The following is a 17845-nucleotide window of genomic DNA, read 5'->3' as shown; positions in this document are numbered from 1 at the left end:
ATCCGCATTTTCCACATACTGACCAGTATACAATATGTAAAATTGCTGTATAAAAAAACAACTCTTTGCCACACATATTATTTACTGCAGTATATATTATATTGTAATATCTTCTGTGTTTTCTATAGATCGTGTCTTCAGCAAGTTATGTTATTACAAAGTAGTAGCACCAGTATTAGCATTTTGATAATTCTGTGATTTACTTCTTATACAACAGCTACTTCCAAAGGTCTCATGACTGGCAGTATGCAAATCTTTTCTAGAAAATGCAATCCATGGGATGAGTTTCATATTCATATTATCTCAGTATTATACATCATATGGTTTCTTACAAAGTGAGGTCCTTCTGGCATGTTCGTTTTGGTAAATTTTTGTATTCTCTATGAAAAAGCTATTACGGAGAACTCTGTATTGCACTGTACCTCTGTTACTCCTCCTAGTCATCTATGAATAAATTGATAACTTGGTGTTGACATCACCTTTATGAAAACAGTGTGTCCTTACATAGTCAGCACTGATTGGACAAGGGACACACCCCGACTGGTGACACCCAGCTGACAATTTATTCATACATTTCTAGGCATAACTGAGATCTGGCCCTGTCAATCAAGCTGCAGGGGGAGCCTCCTAAGCTTTGGGGACAACCTTTCGCAGGTGCAGAACTCTGCTTGATGAGATGAACCATTGTTACAAATGTATTCTCTCATCTCTAGTTATAGCATGTCTTTGAATCACTTGTCATCCAGCCTTACATTCAAAATAGCCATTCTGACCTCACATGTACCCAGGGCCGTCTTTACCAAGGGGCAAAAGGGGCAGCTGCCCTGGGCCCAGTTGCTCCTGGGGGGCCCAAGGCAGCTGCCTCTTGAGCCCTGCTAGCTACTGCCCCGGGTGTCAGGCTGTCGGCTACACAGGCATCATGATCGCACTGTGCTAATGATCTTAATTCTAGGACCTTAATGAGTTTTGATCTAGGACCTTAATGACATCATTACCATGTGACCAGTAACCTAGCAATTAATGGTCACATGGCTATGAGGTCATCACAGGTCCTGTGGAGTGTTGCAGAAGTTAACTGTGGAGCTTTTTTGTGTAAAGATTACATCAGAAAAAGGTGACAGGGGCTGTTATGTTAATATACTGTAAACTACTGTATAGTGGGGTGCTGTATACTGTGTGGTGGGCTGTATACTGTGTGGTGGGCTGTATATTGTGTGGTGGGCTATATATTGTGTAATGGGCTGTATATTGTGTGGTGGGCTGTATACTGTGGGGGGGGGGGGTGGCCTGTATACTGTGTGGGGGCCTGTATACTGTGTGGTGGGCTGTATACTGTGCGGTGGGCTATATACTGTGGGGGGCCTGTATAGTGTGGGGGGGGGGCTGTATAGTGGGGGGGAGTGCTATACTGCTGTACTGTATAGTGTGGGGGGCTGTATACTGTGGGTGCAGTATAGTGTGGAGTGCTATACTGCTGTACTGTATAGTGTGGGGGGCTGTATCGTGTATAGTTTGGGGTGCTGTATACAGTGAGGTGTTGTATACCGTGAGGTGCTGTATACTGTGGGCTGCTATACTGCTCTACTATATACTGTGGGGTACTGTATAGTGTGGGGTGCTAAACTGCATACTGTGTGGTGCTGTATACTATAGGGTGCTATACTGCATGCTGTGGGGTGCTGGGGTGCACTGTAATACTAGGGTGAGCCGAGCCCTGGTCTCCTTCCTGCAGAGCGGTGCCCACTTCCAGCCTGAGCCCAGCTGCCCAGAGCACTGATCCTGAGCTGCTGGAGTCTTCAGAACTGGAAGTATTTACAGTAATTCACTGGACTCTACCAGGTGTGTGGATTTCTTGTGTGTGTGTTGTGGTGGAGGCGTGATTGCATGCTAAGGTGTGGGAAGGCGGGATCCAGGGGGCCCAAGTAAATTTTTGCCCAGGGTCCAATCAATATTAAAGACGGCCCTGCATGTACCGGCCATGCTTGTTCAGTATTTGCTTTGATGATTTGATTCATTAGCCTTTACACCAGGCACTGTACAGTAAACCTTAGAAAAATGAAAGCTCTCGAAATGCAGTACAGCATACAGGGGGAGATTTATCAAAACAAGTGTAGGTGCTCATAGCAACCAATCAGATTGCACACTTTATTTTTAAAGGGGTTATTCAACCTCTGTAATGACCCCCCAATGCCCGGGCCCCTCCTATACATTATACTTACCTGCTCCTCGCGACCCGTGTCGCTCTGGATTCCTGCACGGCTGCCACTGTATCTCCCCGTCACTCGGATCAAAACATTAGCCAACAGCCACAGAGCAGCCAACACTAGGGAGGTGTAGTAGTGGTCATGCAGGGATCCAGAGCAACGCGGCTGCCGGGGAGCAGGTAAGTATAATGTATACAAGGGGCCCCAGCATGGGGGGGGGGGGGGCATTATAGCTGTTGGATAACCCCGAGCTCCTTTGGAAAATGAAAGGTGAAATCTGATTGGTTGCCTTTTATTATAGGCAACCAGCTAAATACATTTTTTTCCTTTTACAACCTGTTAAAGGGGAAGATTTATAAAAACTAGTTAAAGGAAAACCGGATTGCTTGCCCATAGCAACCAATCAGATTCTCCCTGTCATTTTTCAGAGCCCCTTTGGAAAATGGAAGGTATAATCTGATTGGTTGCCAACATCTAGAAAACTGAATGTTGTAGCTTTACAGATAGTTTGCTTACCTTTTTTTTTATCCCAAGTTACAGATAGTATGATAGCTCAGAAATGTGTTTAAAATTCTGCTTGCGGTCTCTGGAATTGGTTAACTTTTACCTAAACTGTAAGTGACTGACTGCTATGTACAAACAGTGAGTTCTGGAAGATGTGGAACTAGAGGGAAGAAGAAGCCAGAAAACCATTAAGTGACATGTAATAAAAGTGCAGGCTGTGTGATTGGTCCTTGATTAGTTACCAGATATAAACGGAAGTATGATACTCAGATACATTTATATTACATTTTTTATCAGGTTGACACAATGGAGCAGCTTCAAAGAATAGCTCAGATGAGGCTGGTAGAGTACAATTATAGACCTGAATTTGCAACCATCATGGGAATCGATTCTCTCCATGAAACAGGTCACATTTTTTTATTTGATATTTTATTATTATTTTATGATTGGAATTTCAGTTATATGGGTTTTAATTTGAAATACAGTGTATAATTTGGGAAGCCTTAACGCCCCAATAAGAGTGACTATAACAAGGCCAACACGATTATGCCAGCAAACGGGTTGACACAAAAGAGTACCTGATGATGGTATGAAAACAGAGCCGGCCACACTGTCCTCAGATCAGTGCTAGTGACATTGCCCAACATCAATGCCAGCTAGATTGCACCCTTAATTAGTGCCCACCACAGTACCCTATTGCCAGCTTGCCCTGTATTAGTTCTGGCAACAGTTGCAGTGCCACTTTTTTGACAAGGTCAACCACATGCCTTTCTTCTTAACTCTATGTGGCGGCCAGCTCTTAGTGTAGGCTTAAAGGTGGAAGGTGGATGGCCGGTTTGGTAGGCAGTCTATTCACTGTTACCACTAATATCAGGGGGACAGCATTCAAGTGATCAGTCTGTTGCCAAACCACTGTCTGTACTGATTAGTTCCTCTGGTACCCCGGTGGGCCAGTATGACAATTAGTATAGAGGTCAGGAAGCAACTGGCAACTGCTCTAATTATCTCCCCAAATCTACCCCTAGCCCATTTGCTATTGGTTGGCTAGTACCTGTGTTGGCCCTCTATACAGAGGAACAGCATTGTTCACAAGCAAAGGGTGAGGAATTGGCCAAGAGTTTGGAGGGTGAAACATCAGACACTTCTGTCCTTAGTGGCAAAATTCCGCACCTTAACAGGGTGGTAAGTTTGATGTTAGTTATGACCCCCATTATTTTCTAGGTACACTGCTGGTTATTTAGTATAAATTGGCATTACATTATTCATTGACAGGCGATCTGTAAACAGGTTTTTAGGGGTTCTCCGGGTTTTGTAAAAGATCCATGCTTCCTTCTAACTTGTGGATGAAAGATAGTTTAGTTAGTACTTACCTGTGTGTTGCTCCACCAATGTCGCCATCTCCACTGCACTCACACAGGCTGCAGGCTCTTCCACGCAGGTCCTGACCAGATGTGTGCCCTTCTCTTCTGTTCAGCTACGTAATAGTAAATACAGCTGAACAGGAAGAGAAGGGCTCACATCTGGTTGGGACCCGAGCAGAAGAGCCCACAGTGTGGGGCAGCGAAGATGGTGGCATTGTCGGGGCGATGCAAAGGTAAGTACTAACTAAACTATTTCTTCCGCTGCTTAGAAGAAATCATGGATTTTTTTAAATAGCCCAGGGAACCTCGTTAAATTGCCCTATCTGAGGTTACCATAAACTAGGGGCAGAGACCCTAATACAAACTCTGGGTCAATTCCATTTTTTGTTCTCTAGCGGAACCTGAGTGCTGAAGTTCTGGTATTCATGAGCTGCATCAATTCCTGCGAATGACTGACAGCGTTCTTCCTATAATGTGCATTAAGAGGAAGCTGCCTTTAGTACAGGCATGAGCTTATGAATATGAGGACTCCAATGTATGATCACTTAGTACACTCCTGCACTTGGGTTCCGCTGGAGCTGTTCAACAGTGATTGATGACCTATTCTCAGTACAGATCATCAACATCAGATTAGTGGGGTTCCAACTTCCAGCAGGTGCAGCTGTATTTCTCCGACCAATTTTCGGCATATTTGTTGGGTTGCAGCCAGATCTCTGCCGGTCCCCATTATAGTTAATGGGGCTGGATGGAATCTATGTAGCTTCTAGCAATGCTGGAACGCTAGTGTGAAACTAACCGAAGGAATGAACTGCAGTATTGGAGATAGTTCCAATCTTGGTAGTTGCAACAGGAGCCCCTTGATCTCACTGGGACATGGGAAAGTGTCCATGAGATCGTCATGATGGCTATATCTGTCATGATGTGGGAACTAGCACCCGCCCATGATGTATGTACCTGTATCTGTCATTCCCCTTTAAGGGGTTATGTGGATTCTTCATTTATTCTTAGTTAGGATTTCCAAGACTATTCAATAGCCCTGCATACTTGATATTCCTATGGGGTCCCAGGAATACTGAGTATCAGAATTTCAGTGCATTATATAAGGAAACAAAGGATAACATTTGTGTCTTACTTACAGGCATAATTGCTCAAGAAGTTAGAAATATTTTACCACATGCTGTTAAAGAGACAGGCAATGTTACATGCGATAATGGAGAGACAATAGAAAACTTTCTTATGGTAGATAAGGTAAGTACAATTATATATACTATATCGACAAAAATATTGGGACACCTATACATTACACCTACAGGAGCTTTTATGAAATCCTCTTCTCCATCCATAGGCATAAATATGGAGTTGTTCTCCATGTGCAGCTAAAACAGCTTTTATTTTTCTGGGAAGGCTTTCTACAAGTTTTTGGAGTGTGTCTATGGGAATTTTTGCTTATTCATCCAGAAAAACATTAGTTAGGTCAGACACTGATGTTGGACGAGATGGTCTGGCTTCTAATCTCTGTTCTGGTTCATCCCAAAGGAGTTTGATTGAGGTTGATGTCAGGGCTATGTGTGGACCAGTCAAGTTCTTCCACACCCACTCATGTTTTTTTGGACCTTGCTTTATACTCTGGGACCCAGACATGCTGTAACAGAAAATTACCTTCCCTAAAGTTTTCCAACAAAGTTGGAAGCATACAATTGTCCAAAATATCTTAGCATTTTGTCACTCCACAGAACACATTTCTACTGCTCTAGAGTCCACCGGCGGTGTGTTTTACACAACTCTATCCAACACTTGCCATTGTGCTTGGTGATGTAAGGCTTGCATGCAGCTGCTTGGCCATGGAAACCTATGCCGTGAAACCCCTGGTTTACTTTTTTTTTGTTGCTAATGTTAATACCAGAGGAAGTGGAACCCTGCAGTTACCGAGTCAGCAGAGCATTGGTGACTTTTATGCACTATGCACCTCACCATTCGGCAACCCTGCTCTGTAACTTTACGTGGTCTACCACTTCGTGAATGAATTGCTGCATTTTCAATTTGCAATAATACTTCTCACAGTTAATTGTGGAATATCTTGTGACATCCTATTACTGTACCACTCCTGAATTCAGTTGGCTCTTTAGAACAACCCATTCTTTCACAAATGTTTGTAGGGACAGACTGCATGGGTAGGTGTGGCAGTAAGACTGAATGAAAAACCTGAATGCAATGATTAAGAGCTGTGTCCCATTACTTGCGTGCCCAAGGCTCATTGAAGCACAAACTAGCCAGCCTGGTCCAATCCCACAGAAGAGCTACTACAGCAGAAACTGATGAAAAAGGTAATGCTTCCAATGATAGAAGTGTGGCAGTGCGTCACAGCTTGCTGCATTTGGATTTGCATAGTTGCAGACCAATCAGATTTCCAGTGCTGACCCCTATCCACCATTGAAAATGCAATGAGCATGTGAGCTCAGATTTGGACCAATAGAAGAATGTTGTCTAGTCTGATGAATCATGTTTTCTTTTATGTATGTCAATGACCTGGTGTGTGTGTGCATTGTTTACTTTGGGAAGATATGGCACTAGAATGCACTATTGGAAGATGGCAAAGCTGGCAGTGTCATGCTCTGGGCAATGTTCTATGGAAAACCTTGGGTCCTGGCAATCATATGGATGTTGCTTTGACACATACCCCCTACCTAAACGTTACAGATTTCAAGTACACCCATTCATGGCAACTGTATTCCTTAATCTCGAAAATTGTTCAGGGAGTCAACTTGGCATACAAATTGCCAAGATCTCAATGCAATTGAGTATCTGTGGAAAGTGCTAGAAAAACAAGTCTGATCTATGGAGGCCCAACCTTGAAACTTACAGGAGTTAAAGGTACTGCTACTAATGGTACCATATACCAAAAGACACCTTCTGAGATCTTATTTGAGTTTATGCCTTGGCTGATTAGAACTGTTTTGGATGCACAAAGGGGATCTGCACAAGATTAGGCAAGTCGTTTTAAGGTTTTCTTAGGAGGTTGGCAGGTTCAGCTGACATTAATCTAAAGGCCCCTTTTAGATGGGTGGATAATCGTTTGAAAAATCGTGAAATCAAATGAAAGTGGTCAGTTATCGAACTGTGTAAAAGCACTGAATGATCGAACGACAAGCGATAACTGTTTAGTTTGCAATCTCTGATGTAGACACCTTAATCATTGTTCATCATCCAGAATTCCACAAGTGTAAGCAGGTATTGTTTAAAGCACAGACAATTCCTCATCTAAACGGTTGTCATTCGATTATTGAAGACTCGTTCGTTGTTTAACAGAATCAGTTATGTATGCTTGCCAAGGGGCCTTAAGATGTGTTGCCAGTTTAACAGAAGATGCTACTAAAATAACCTGAATCTGCCAAAGAACTGCAGACATGCTTTTGATTAGATTAGTTTAGGTTAGGTCTCTTGGCCTTGTGGGCAATAATAATAGCAATAACAGGAGAAGTCACATTATCCATATATATTTATTAATGGGTGACAGTGTAAATCAAGAACATGCCTGCAATAGAAAGCTAAGACTGAAAGTGTGTGTTATTCACTCTTCTCTGCTAGGACCAGATCTTTATGGAAAATGTGGGTGCTGTGAAACAGCTATGTAAACTAACAAATAACCTTGAAATGAGGATCGAGGAGCTTGAACTCTGGAACCAAAAGCTTGCCAAATTAAAACAAATAAGCAGCTTAAAACACACCACCAGTGAAAGGTCTCCGTCAAGGTTAGAGAACATTGACTTACAATTGAAACAATATGCAAGGATCATTTCTGGCTTACTATTCTGTGAAATAATTCTATATTACATATTATAGGATTTTATTTTTAATCTATGAAGAATAAGCACATATAGCACACAATGTCTAGCAGATTGTGCCATTGAGAGCACACTGCATGTACCTGCTTCATTTGTTAAAAGAAACCTGTCTCCACTTTTACGTTGCCCTCTCTGAGTTAGGCCTCATGCACACGACCGTTGTGTGCATCCGTGGCCGTTGGGCCGTTTTCCTTTTTTTTTCGCGGACCCATTGACTTTCAATGGGTCCGTGGAAAAATCGGAAAATGCACCGTTTTGCAGCCAAGACCGTGATCCGTGTATCCTGTCCGTAAAAAAAATATGACCTGTCGTATTTTTTTGACGGACAATGGTTCACGGACCCATTCAAGTCAATGGGTCCGTGAAAGAACACGGATGCACACAAGATTGGCATCCGTGTCCGTGATCCGTGGCCGTAGGTTACTTTCATACAGACGGATCCAAAGATCCGTCTGCATAAAAGCTTTTTCAGATCTAAGTTTTCACTTCGTGAAAACTCATATCCGACAGTATATTCTAACACAGAGGCGTTCCCATGGTGATGGGGACGCTTCTAGTTAGAATACACTACAAACTGTGTACATGACTGCCCCCTGCTGCCTGGCAGCACCCGATCTCTTACAGGGGGCCGTGATCAGCACAATTAACCCCTTCAGGTGCGGCACCTGAAGGGGTTAATTGTACTATCATATCCCCCTGTAAGAGATCAGGGCTGCCAGGCAGCAGGGGGCAGACCCCCCCCCCAGTTTGAATATCATTGGTGGCCAGTGCGGCCCCCCCCTCCCTCTATTGTAATAATAGGTTGGTGGCCAGTGCGGCCCCCCGCCCCCCCTTCCTCCCTCTATTGTAATAATTCGTTGGGGGCTCCGATCGGTAACCATGGCAACCAGGACGCTACTACAGTCCTGGTTGCCATGGTTACTTAGCAATAGTACAATAGTAGAAGATTCATACTTACCTGCTGGCTGCTGCGATGTTCGTGTCCGGCCGGGAGCTCCACCTACTGGTAAGTGACAGGTCTGTGCGGCGCATTGCTAAATGAACTGTCACTTACCAGTAGGAGGAGCTCCCGGCCGGACACAGACATCGCAGCTCCCAGGTAAGTATGAATGTTTTACTATTGTACTATTGCTAAGTAACCCGCTGCCACCAATGATCGGGGGGAAGGAGGGGAGATGGGAGGCCGCACACTGGCCACCAATGTTGTTAATGCTATAGAGGGGGGGCGATGGGGGGCGCACACTGTGCCACCAACGATTTATCACAATAGAGGGAGGAAGGGGGGGACGGGGGGCGCACACTGTGCCACCAACAAATTACTACAATAGAGGGAGGAAGGGGGGGGGGGGGCGGGGGGCCGCACACTGTGCCACTAACCTATTATTACAATAGAGGGAGGGAGGGGGGGGGGCCGCACTGGCCACCAATGATATTCAAACTGGGAAGGGGGGGTCTGCCCCCTGCTGCCTGGCAGCCCTGATCTCTTACAGGGGGATATGATAGTACAATTAACCCCTTCAGGTGCGGCACCTGAGGGGTTAATTGTGCTGATCACGGCCCCCTGTAAGAGATTGGATGCTGCCAGGCAGCAGGGGGCAGGCATGTACACAGTTTGTAGTATATTCTAACTAGAAGCGTCCCCATCACCATGGGAACGCCTCTGTGTTAGAATATACTGTCGGAAATGAGTTTTCACGATCTAACTCATATCCGACAGTATATTCTAACATAGAGGCGTTCCCATGGTGATGGGGACGCTTCAAGTTAAAATATACCATCGGATTGGAGAAAACTCCGATCCGATGGTATAAAAGGGACTCAATGGGGACGGATCCGTTTGAAATGGCACCATATTGTGTCAACGTCAAACGGATCCGTCCCCATTGACTTGCATTGTAATTCAGGACGGATCCGTTTGGCTCCGCACGGCCAGGCGGACACCAAAACGACTTTTTTTCATGTCCGTGGATCCTCCAAAAATCAAGGAAGACCCACGGACGAAAAAACGGTCACGGATCACGGACCTACGGACCCCGTTTTTGCGGACCGTGAAAAAATACTGTCGTGTGCATGAGGCCTTAAAGACACACTGGTTTTGGTTGTTGTGCTGATGTGTGTCTTGATGTACTTTCCGTAAAAGTTTAAGCTTATTACTTGAGGAAGAAGTTCTTGATAGTGAGGTAGTCACGCCAATTCCACTCTTCTGCTAATGATAGCTTTCTCACTATACCCAGTAATAGGGAGAAGCCTGTCAATCAGCTGTGGATCGGTGGGGTTAGCCTAACACAGTGTTTCTCAAATAGTGGGGCGCGCCCCCCAGGGGGGGCGCCAGGCTCCGTAAAGGGGGGCTCGCAATGTAATATGCGGCAGGGAGATGAGCGCTTCCATTGTGGAAGCGCTCATCTCCCTTCCTCTGATCAGAGGCCGGGGCAGGCGCTGAGGGACTGGGAGGAGGAGCTGGTGGCCCGGGAATAGCGGCGGGGCGGTGCAGTCAGTGTACTATAGCCCCGCCGCTCCGGTATAGCAATATAAAATATCTTATTCAATTAAAATGTATTAGATATGCCCCCTCACTCCTAAATTCCTAGTACCTTACATCCTATTCCTAGGTTCTGTAATGCCGTCAGGTCGGGCGGGCGGCAGCGTAACTCCCTGGTGTCAAGTGCCTGCGCCGCCTACTTTATGAATGAAGCAGGCGGCGCAGGCAAATGACGTCAGTGAGTGATGAGCCGGCCGCTCGCCCGCCCGCCCGGCCTGCCGCAATTGTACAGAACCTAGGAATAGGATGTAAGGTACTATTAGGAATTTAGGAGTGAGGGGGCATATCTAATACATTTTAATTGAATAAGACATTTTATATTTGAATACTGGGGGGCAGCAGGGGGGGGGGGTTAGGCTGATCCGTGGATGGCACAGTTAAGGGGGGGGGGGCTGTGGATGCCACTGTTATGGGGTGGGGGGTCTGTGGATGGCACTGTTATGGGGTGGGGGGTCTGTGGATGGCACTGTTATGGGGTGGGGGGGTCTGTGGATGGCACATATATAACAGTGCCAGCCACAGATCCCCCACCCCATAACAGTGCCATCCACAGATCCCCCCTGTAACAGTGCCACTCACAGATCCCCCCTGTAACAGTGCCATCCACAGATCCCCCCTGTAACAGTGCCATCCACAGATCCCCCCTGTAACAGTGCCATCCACAGATCCCCCCTGTAACAGTGTCCGTCATCCACAGATCCCCCCCGTAACAGTGTCCGTCATCCACAGATCCCCCCCGTAACAGTGTCCGTCATCCACAGATCCCCCCATAACAGTGTCCGTCATCCACAGATCCCCCCATAACAGTGTCCATCATCCACAGATCCCCCCATAACAGTGTCCATCATCCACAGATCCCCCCATAACAGTGTCCGTCATCCACAGATCCCCCCCATAACAGTGTCCGTCATCCACAGATCCCCCCCATAACAGTGTCCGTCATCCACAGATCCCTCCCATAACAGTGTCCGTCATCCACAGATCCCCCCATAACAGTGTCCATCATCCACAGATCCCCCCCATAACAGTGTCCGTCATCCACAGATCCCCCCATAACAGTGTCCGTCATCCACAGATCCCCCCATAAAAGTGTCCGTCATCCACAGATCCCCAGTAATAGTGCCACCCACAGACCACCATTAGTTCCAAACCCACCAAAAGCACACCTTTTGGTTAAAAATATTTTTGTTGTAAATTGATCCACATTTCTTTCTTTTTTTATTCTCTTATACGTTAATAAGGATACAGTGTTATGCAGAGGTGTACTTACTAATTATAACAATTTTATAGACAAATGATACTATTTACAGTCGCGCGGGGGGCGCGAAATGTTTTCTTCTTCCTAGGGGGGGCATGACAGAAAATAATTGAGAAGCACTGGCCTAACAGCTCATGAACATTAGGGGCTCCTCCTCACCGTGGAAAGAGTCCTCATGAGGTAGAAGTTCTTGATGTTTATGAGCTGTGGGGCTAACCCCATGGGATGCTGGTTGACAGCTCCGTCCCTATATACAGTAAAGGGAGAAATTTGTTGATCAGTACCAAGTGAATGGGGCAAGTCCCAACTAAACGAGGACGTCTTCCTCATCTAATAAACTTCAAAGAAAGTGCATCAAAGGTATGTAAGGCCCCCTACTAGGCACGTTTTTGTTCGCAGAGGCTGGGAAAAATAAAGATTTAACTTTACTAGGTTATCAGCAGAAATGTATCAAGACACTGCAAAGAAGAGTCTCTGTCACTTGAGGATCCAACTAATAATTAGTGGTTGAGTACAGTTCTGCCAAATGTAGTTTCCAGCAGCTGTAGCATCTCCTTTGTCTGAAGCTAACATTCCCTACACTTCTATCTCCAGATAATCAGACACTCCACATGAGTCACATCCACCTCTGCATTTGACCCAACTCTGTGTGTCTCTTGAGCTGCATTCTTATTTGCAGCGTGCCCGCACAATATTCCTTGGGCCACTCCTGACTGTGTCCAACTGACCTCCTGGCAGGAACAGGGGTGTTTTATGCACACTCTCTGCACTCCTCTCAGAGCTGCACATCATTCCGTGACTTGCGTGCCCCTGTTCCCCCCTTCCCTTACCAATATGGCAACTACCAAACTTCATCACTATCCCAGCAATTGGCTCTAGTGTACCCTCCTCTAACATTTCTATCAAAATGGCATAATACAAATAATACAGTATAATTAAAACAGCAAACATATTAATGATCCTCCAACATGTAGGGTGCTTTCACCCCATACAGGCGCACATATCAGCACAACACTACAATCAGCATGTCTGTCACTAACTTACACTGCCCTTAGACAGATTCCCATTAAAGTCCTTAAAATTGAATGTTATTACAGGTACAGCAAGGTCAACCATGTCCCTCTTCAAAATAAAACTGTTCCAAGAAAAGCAAAAAAGGTTAGTGGAGGAAAAGAAGAAGACCTTCAGGTAAATGATACCAAATGTTGCCATTATTAGACCTGAGCTGGCTAACAAATGTACAGTAAAAGCAGTGATATCAGGACTGTTGTGACCATGTAAACATTAAAGTAAAAGAAGATGAGACTCCTGAAAGATAATTGCATGCCTCTAGGCAACAGTTTTTACTGACAATGTATGTACCTACTAGCCTATATCCAACATATATGCCCCAGGTTTCTGCACAGTAAGCTCCTCAGGCAGAGAAACCATCCATCTTACATGGCCCTTATTAAGTCATTTTGGTTTTAACTTTATTGTTTCTCAAATTCATCTGTCTTTCTATGCTAATGACAAATTTTTATCACCCATATTCTGTTGAAGAATTGCCCTACACCAGGCATCCTCAAACTGCGGCCCTCAAGCTGTTGTAAAACTACAACTCCTACAATGCCCTGCTGTAGGCTGATACTTGTAGGCTGTTCGGGCATGCTAGGAGTTGTAGTTTTGCAACAGCTGGCTGGCCGCAGTTTGAGGATGCCTGCCCTACACAGTTTAGACCATATTAGCCTTTAAAGCCTTTCCAATAGGTCCAACTTGTTCAATGACACCAGAGGTGAAGAACAAATGACTTTTATGGAAAATTTCATTCATAGAAACATCATTTGTGGATATGTAACTATAGGATGAAAGCGCAAAACATGGCCAATTTTTTAGTTTTTCATTATTTCTTTCCAGGTTCCAACCAAGCAACAACAATGTTCTCGAAGGATTTTTCACACCACTGTGATTGCTTTGGTCTCAGTTATGGCACTTTGGTAAATTAATGCACAATAATTTACAAATAGGTTATACATAGTTATCATCCCAGACATTAAAGGGAATCTGTCACTAGCAATTTAGCAATTATTTTTTTCATGAATCCATGTGTAATAAAGTACCTTATTTCCAGATGTCTTGTTCTTTTTATTGTGAGTCTTGTCATTTCTTCCAAAAAACGCTTCTTCTGATATGCAAATGAAGCTGTAAGGAGCCCAGAGGGGCGTTATTCTTTCTCCACGGTGCCCAGGAACGCCCCTCTGAAGTGCCGTGCCCGCCTAAATTTGAAAACTAATAACACCTCCAAGTTCAGCTAAATCGCCTCCCAGAGGCGCGGCTAAGTGCTTAACACCCCCCCCCCCAGCGCCGCGCTCTGCGGCAAACACCCCGATCCTCCTCTCGCCCGCATCCGAAATCCTGTGCAGGCGCAATGCCGGCGATTGCCTGCGTCTGCGCTATGATAAGACGACTGACGGCACTGCGCCTGCGCGGGATTTCGGATGCGGGCAAGAGGAGGATCGGGGTGTCTGCCGCAGAGCGCGGCGCTGGGGGGGGTGTTGAGCACTTAGCCGCGCCTCTGGGAGGCGATTTAGCTGAACTTGGAGGCATTATTAGTTTTCAAATTTAGGCGGGCAGGGCACTTCAGAGGGGCGTTCCTGGGCACCGTGGAGAAAGAATAACGCCCCTCTGGGCTCCTTACAGCTTCATTTGCATATCAGAAGAAGCGTTTTTTAGAAGAAATGACAAGACACAATAAAAAGAACAAGACATCTGGAAATAAGGTACTTTATTACACATGGATTCATGAAAAAATTTTTTTGCTAAATTGCTAGTGACAGATTCCCTTTAACATTTCCCTGTGGATCTGCCATAAATATCTTATAGGTTGGGGGGAGGGCGTCGGGGCAATGAGAGTCCAGACTTAAAGGTTATGTACACCTTGGAAGACAATTTTTGTTAATGATTGCATTTTACTCATCTATTGGCTAAAATCATATTTTCAATTGGCCTTTATTAAAAATATTGAGCCAATCTGTCACAAAGAGTTAACAGTTTTTCTAACTGTGTGACCTGTACTTTCACTTTGTGCCAGTCATGTGATAACCCTTATCTCTAAACTACTGAGAGGTCATAAACACTTATTTAAAGGGATTCTGTCACCAGGTTTCACCCCCTCCAGATAAAAATATGGTTATGTTCAGGGAGCTTTAACCATTCCTAATGTGGTCTTATAAATGTAATCTGTAGGCTCATTTTGCTAAAAATACGCTATTACTAACCTGTCAGTAATAAAAATAAGGTGCCCAAGGGGATGTAAATGGCTCCAAGCTGCCGCCCTCACCTGCTGCCGTTCGTGCCCAGCGCCGCCTCATAATCTTCTGTGACGCCTCCAGCTCTCCCTCTGTAACATCGCTGTGAAAGCCTCCCTCCTCCCTCTGTAACATCGCTGTGAAAATGCCTCCTGCTCGCTCTCTCTCCCTCCCCCTTCCTCCCTCCTTCCTCTGTAACATCGCTGTGAAAGCCTCCTGCTCTCCCCCCCTCCCCCCTCCTCCTGCTGCTGTAACATTGTGATGTTACAGCAGCAGGAGGAGAGGGGGGGGGGAGAGAGAGCAGGAGGCTTTCACAGCGATGTTACAGAGGGGGGAGGGGGGAGGGAGAGAGACCGAGCAGGAGGCTTTCACAGCGATGTTACAGAGGGAGAGCTGGAGGCGTCACAGAAGATTATGAGGCGGCACTGGGCACGAACGGCAAAAGGTGAGGGCTGCAGCTTGGAGCCATTTACATCCCCTTGGGCACCTTATTTTTATGACTGACAGGTTAGTAATAGCGTATTTTTAGCAAAATGAGCCTACAGATTACATCTATAAGACCACATTAGGAATGGTTAAAGCTCCCTGAACATAACCATTATTTATCTGGAGGGGGTGAAACCTGGTGACAGAATCTTTTAAGTCAAATTCTTATCAGTAAGATAAGAACTGAGCTACAATGAGTGTTTATAATGTCAGAGAGCCAAGATAAGGAGCCCGTCAGCTCCCAAACTGAAAGAAAAATCCAGAGTTGCTACTAGAGCATGTCAGCTCTGTACAGAAAAAAAGGGTTCCATATTTTTTAATAAAGACCAATAAAAAAAAAAAATTTTTTAGCTTAAGGCTACTTTCACACTAGTGTTTTGGCTTTCTGTTTGTGAGATCTGTCATGGGCTCTCACAAGCAGTCCAAAACGGATCAGTTTTGCCCTAATGCATTCTGAATGGAGAAGGATCCGCTCAGAATGCATCAGTTTGCCTCCGATCAGTCTCCATTCTGCTCTGGAGGCGGACACCAAAACACTGCCTGCAGCGTTTTGTTGTCCGCTAGACGAAACTGAGCCAAATGGATCCCTCCTGGCACACAATGTAAGTCAATGGGGACGGATCCATTTTCTTTGACACAATCTGGCACAATAGAAAACGGATCCGTCTCCTATTGACTTTCAATGGAGTTCGTGACTGATCAGTCTTGGCTATGTTACAGATAATACAAACGGATCCGTTCATGACGGATGCATGGGGTTGTATTATTGCAACGGATCCGTTTTTGCAGATCCATGACGGATCTGTCCAAAACGCAAGTGTGAAGTAGCCTAAAATGAGTACAATGCAATAATAAAAAAATTGCCCACAAAGTTGTACATAGCATTTAATGTAATGTAAGTGTGATCAGTGTTTTCTGTAATTTCCATAGACTTAACTGGAGAAGCCACACAGACACATGCACAGCCACCCCTGCAAATAAATGTGACCGATGTGCCTCCATTCATGCTAGCAATGCAGTTTTTTTTGGTACCTTTGCAGACAGAGCATAGTAATGTATATAAAGCAAAGAAAAAATAAAGATATCTGCTGTCAGTCGCTTTAAATCCGGATCAAATGTACAACATCATTATCAGACAAACATATATGTCCAAATTGTCAACTAACCAATGGGGCAAATAGACTAGGCCACTTACTTTGGATACATTAAAGGGGTTCTGCAGTTTGTTTAAACTGATGATCTATCCTCTGGGTAGATCATCAGCATCTGACCGGCGGAGGTCAGACACCCGGGACCCCCGCCGATCAGCTGTTTGAGAAGGCAGCGGAGCTCTATGAGCGCCACGGCCTTCTCACTGTTTACCGCTGGCCAAGTGATGTCACGACTTGTATCAACTGGTCTGGGTGGGGTTAAGCTCCATTCAAGTGAACAGAGCTTAGCCGCGCCTAGGCCAGTGATACTAGTCGTCTCGTCACTGGGCCAGCGGTAAACAGTGAGAAGGCCGCGGCGCTGCTGGAGCGCCGCTTCTTTCTCAAACAGCTGATCGGTGGGGGGCCCGGGTGTCGGACCCCTGCCGGTCAGATGCTGATGATCTATCCAGAGGGTAGATCATCAGTTTAAACAAACTGCAGAACCCCTTTAAACTTTGTTGTTTCATGGTTGAGATAAGGTTTGATGATCAGCATTGTAAAAGGTTGAAGATCATTGTCTCCTAAATGAAAATGATTGCTCTTGATGTTTCTAGTATTTGAAGGGATATTCCAGGATTTTATTATTGATAGCTTATCATCAGGATAGGCCATTAATATCTGATTGACTGGGTCCAACATCTCACACCCTTGCCAAAAAAGCTGTTTTAGGGTACCAGAACTCTGGCCCCAGAACTACACAACTTTTTCCATGTGCAGTGACCAGCTCTGTACACTACCCAGTGGATAAAGTTGTGTAGTTCAGGCGTTGCAGCTACCCCAAAACAGCTGGGTGTGGGGTGTTGAACCCCCATTGATCTGATATTGGTGAGTTATCCTGACCATAGGCCATCAATAATAAAGTCCTAGAATACCCCTTTAATTTATGCATATACTGTAAGTTTATACAATTCATTTTACTGGGGCAGTGAGTATAAATCTTGTCCATGTCTTTTAGTGCTCTCACCATTTCCACATTGTATATCCTGTATGTCCAAGAAGAAGCCATTGAGCGAGACCAATCACAGTAAGTATTTTGCTTGGAGTAGAGAAGACATTTCCTGTGTAAAAATAAGATGTGTAGATGAGTAGTTATAGTAAGTAGCGCAGTCTATCCCTCTATAAGTGCAGGGGTGATATGGCTCCTGTTATACTCCACAGGTTGCAAATATCGTTT

At 45.1% G+C, this 17845-nt stretch overlaps 1 protein-coding gene across 1 annotated transcript in view; it reads left to right on the top strand.

Moving 5' to 3' along the window:
- MYRFL (myelin regulatory factor like) overlaps nucleotides 1-17845 on the top strand; it is a 158525-nt gene that overhangs the window by 60535 nt on the left and 80145 nt on the right. Inside the window, exons 12-17 of the mRNA XM_044277209.1 lie at nucleotides 3006-3114; nucleotides 5208-5317; nucleotides 7655-7818; nucleotides 12806-12866; nucleotides 13605-13684; nucleotides 17627-17695. Of these exons, the coding sequence (XP_044133144.1) occupies nucleotides 3006-3114; nucleotides 5208-5317; nucleotides 7655-7818; nucleotides 12806-12866; nucleotides 13605-13684; nucleotides 17627-17695 (593 nt within the window). The remainder of the gene's footprint in view (nucleotides 1-3005; nucleotides 3115-5207; nucleotides 5318-7654; nucleotides 7819-12805; nucleotides 12867-13604; nucleotides 13685-17626; nucleotides 17696-17845) is intronic.

Source organism: Bufo gargarizans, chromosome 2, assembly GCF_014858855.1.
Source record: "Bufo gargarizans isolate SCDJY-AF-19 chromosome 2, ASM1485885v1, whole genome shotgun sequence".
Classification (NCBI taxonomy): Eukaryota; Metazoa; Chordata; class Amphibia; order Anura; family Bufonidae; genus Bufo; species Bufo gargarizans.
This window is presented reverse-complemented; position numbering and strand designations above follow the sequence as displayed.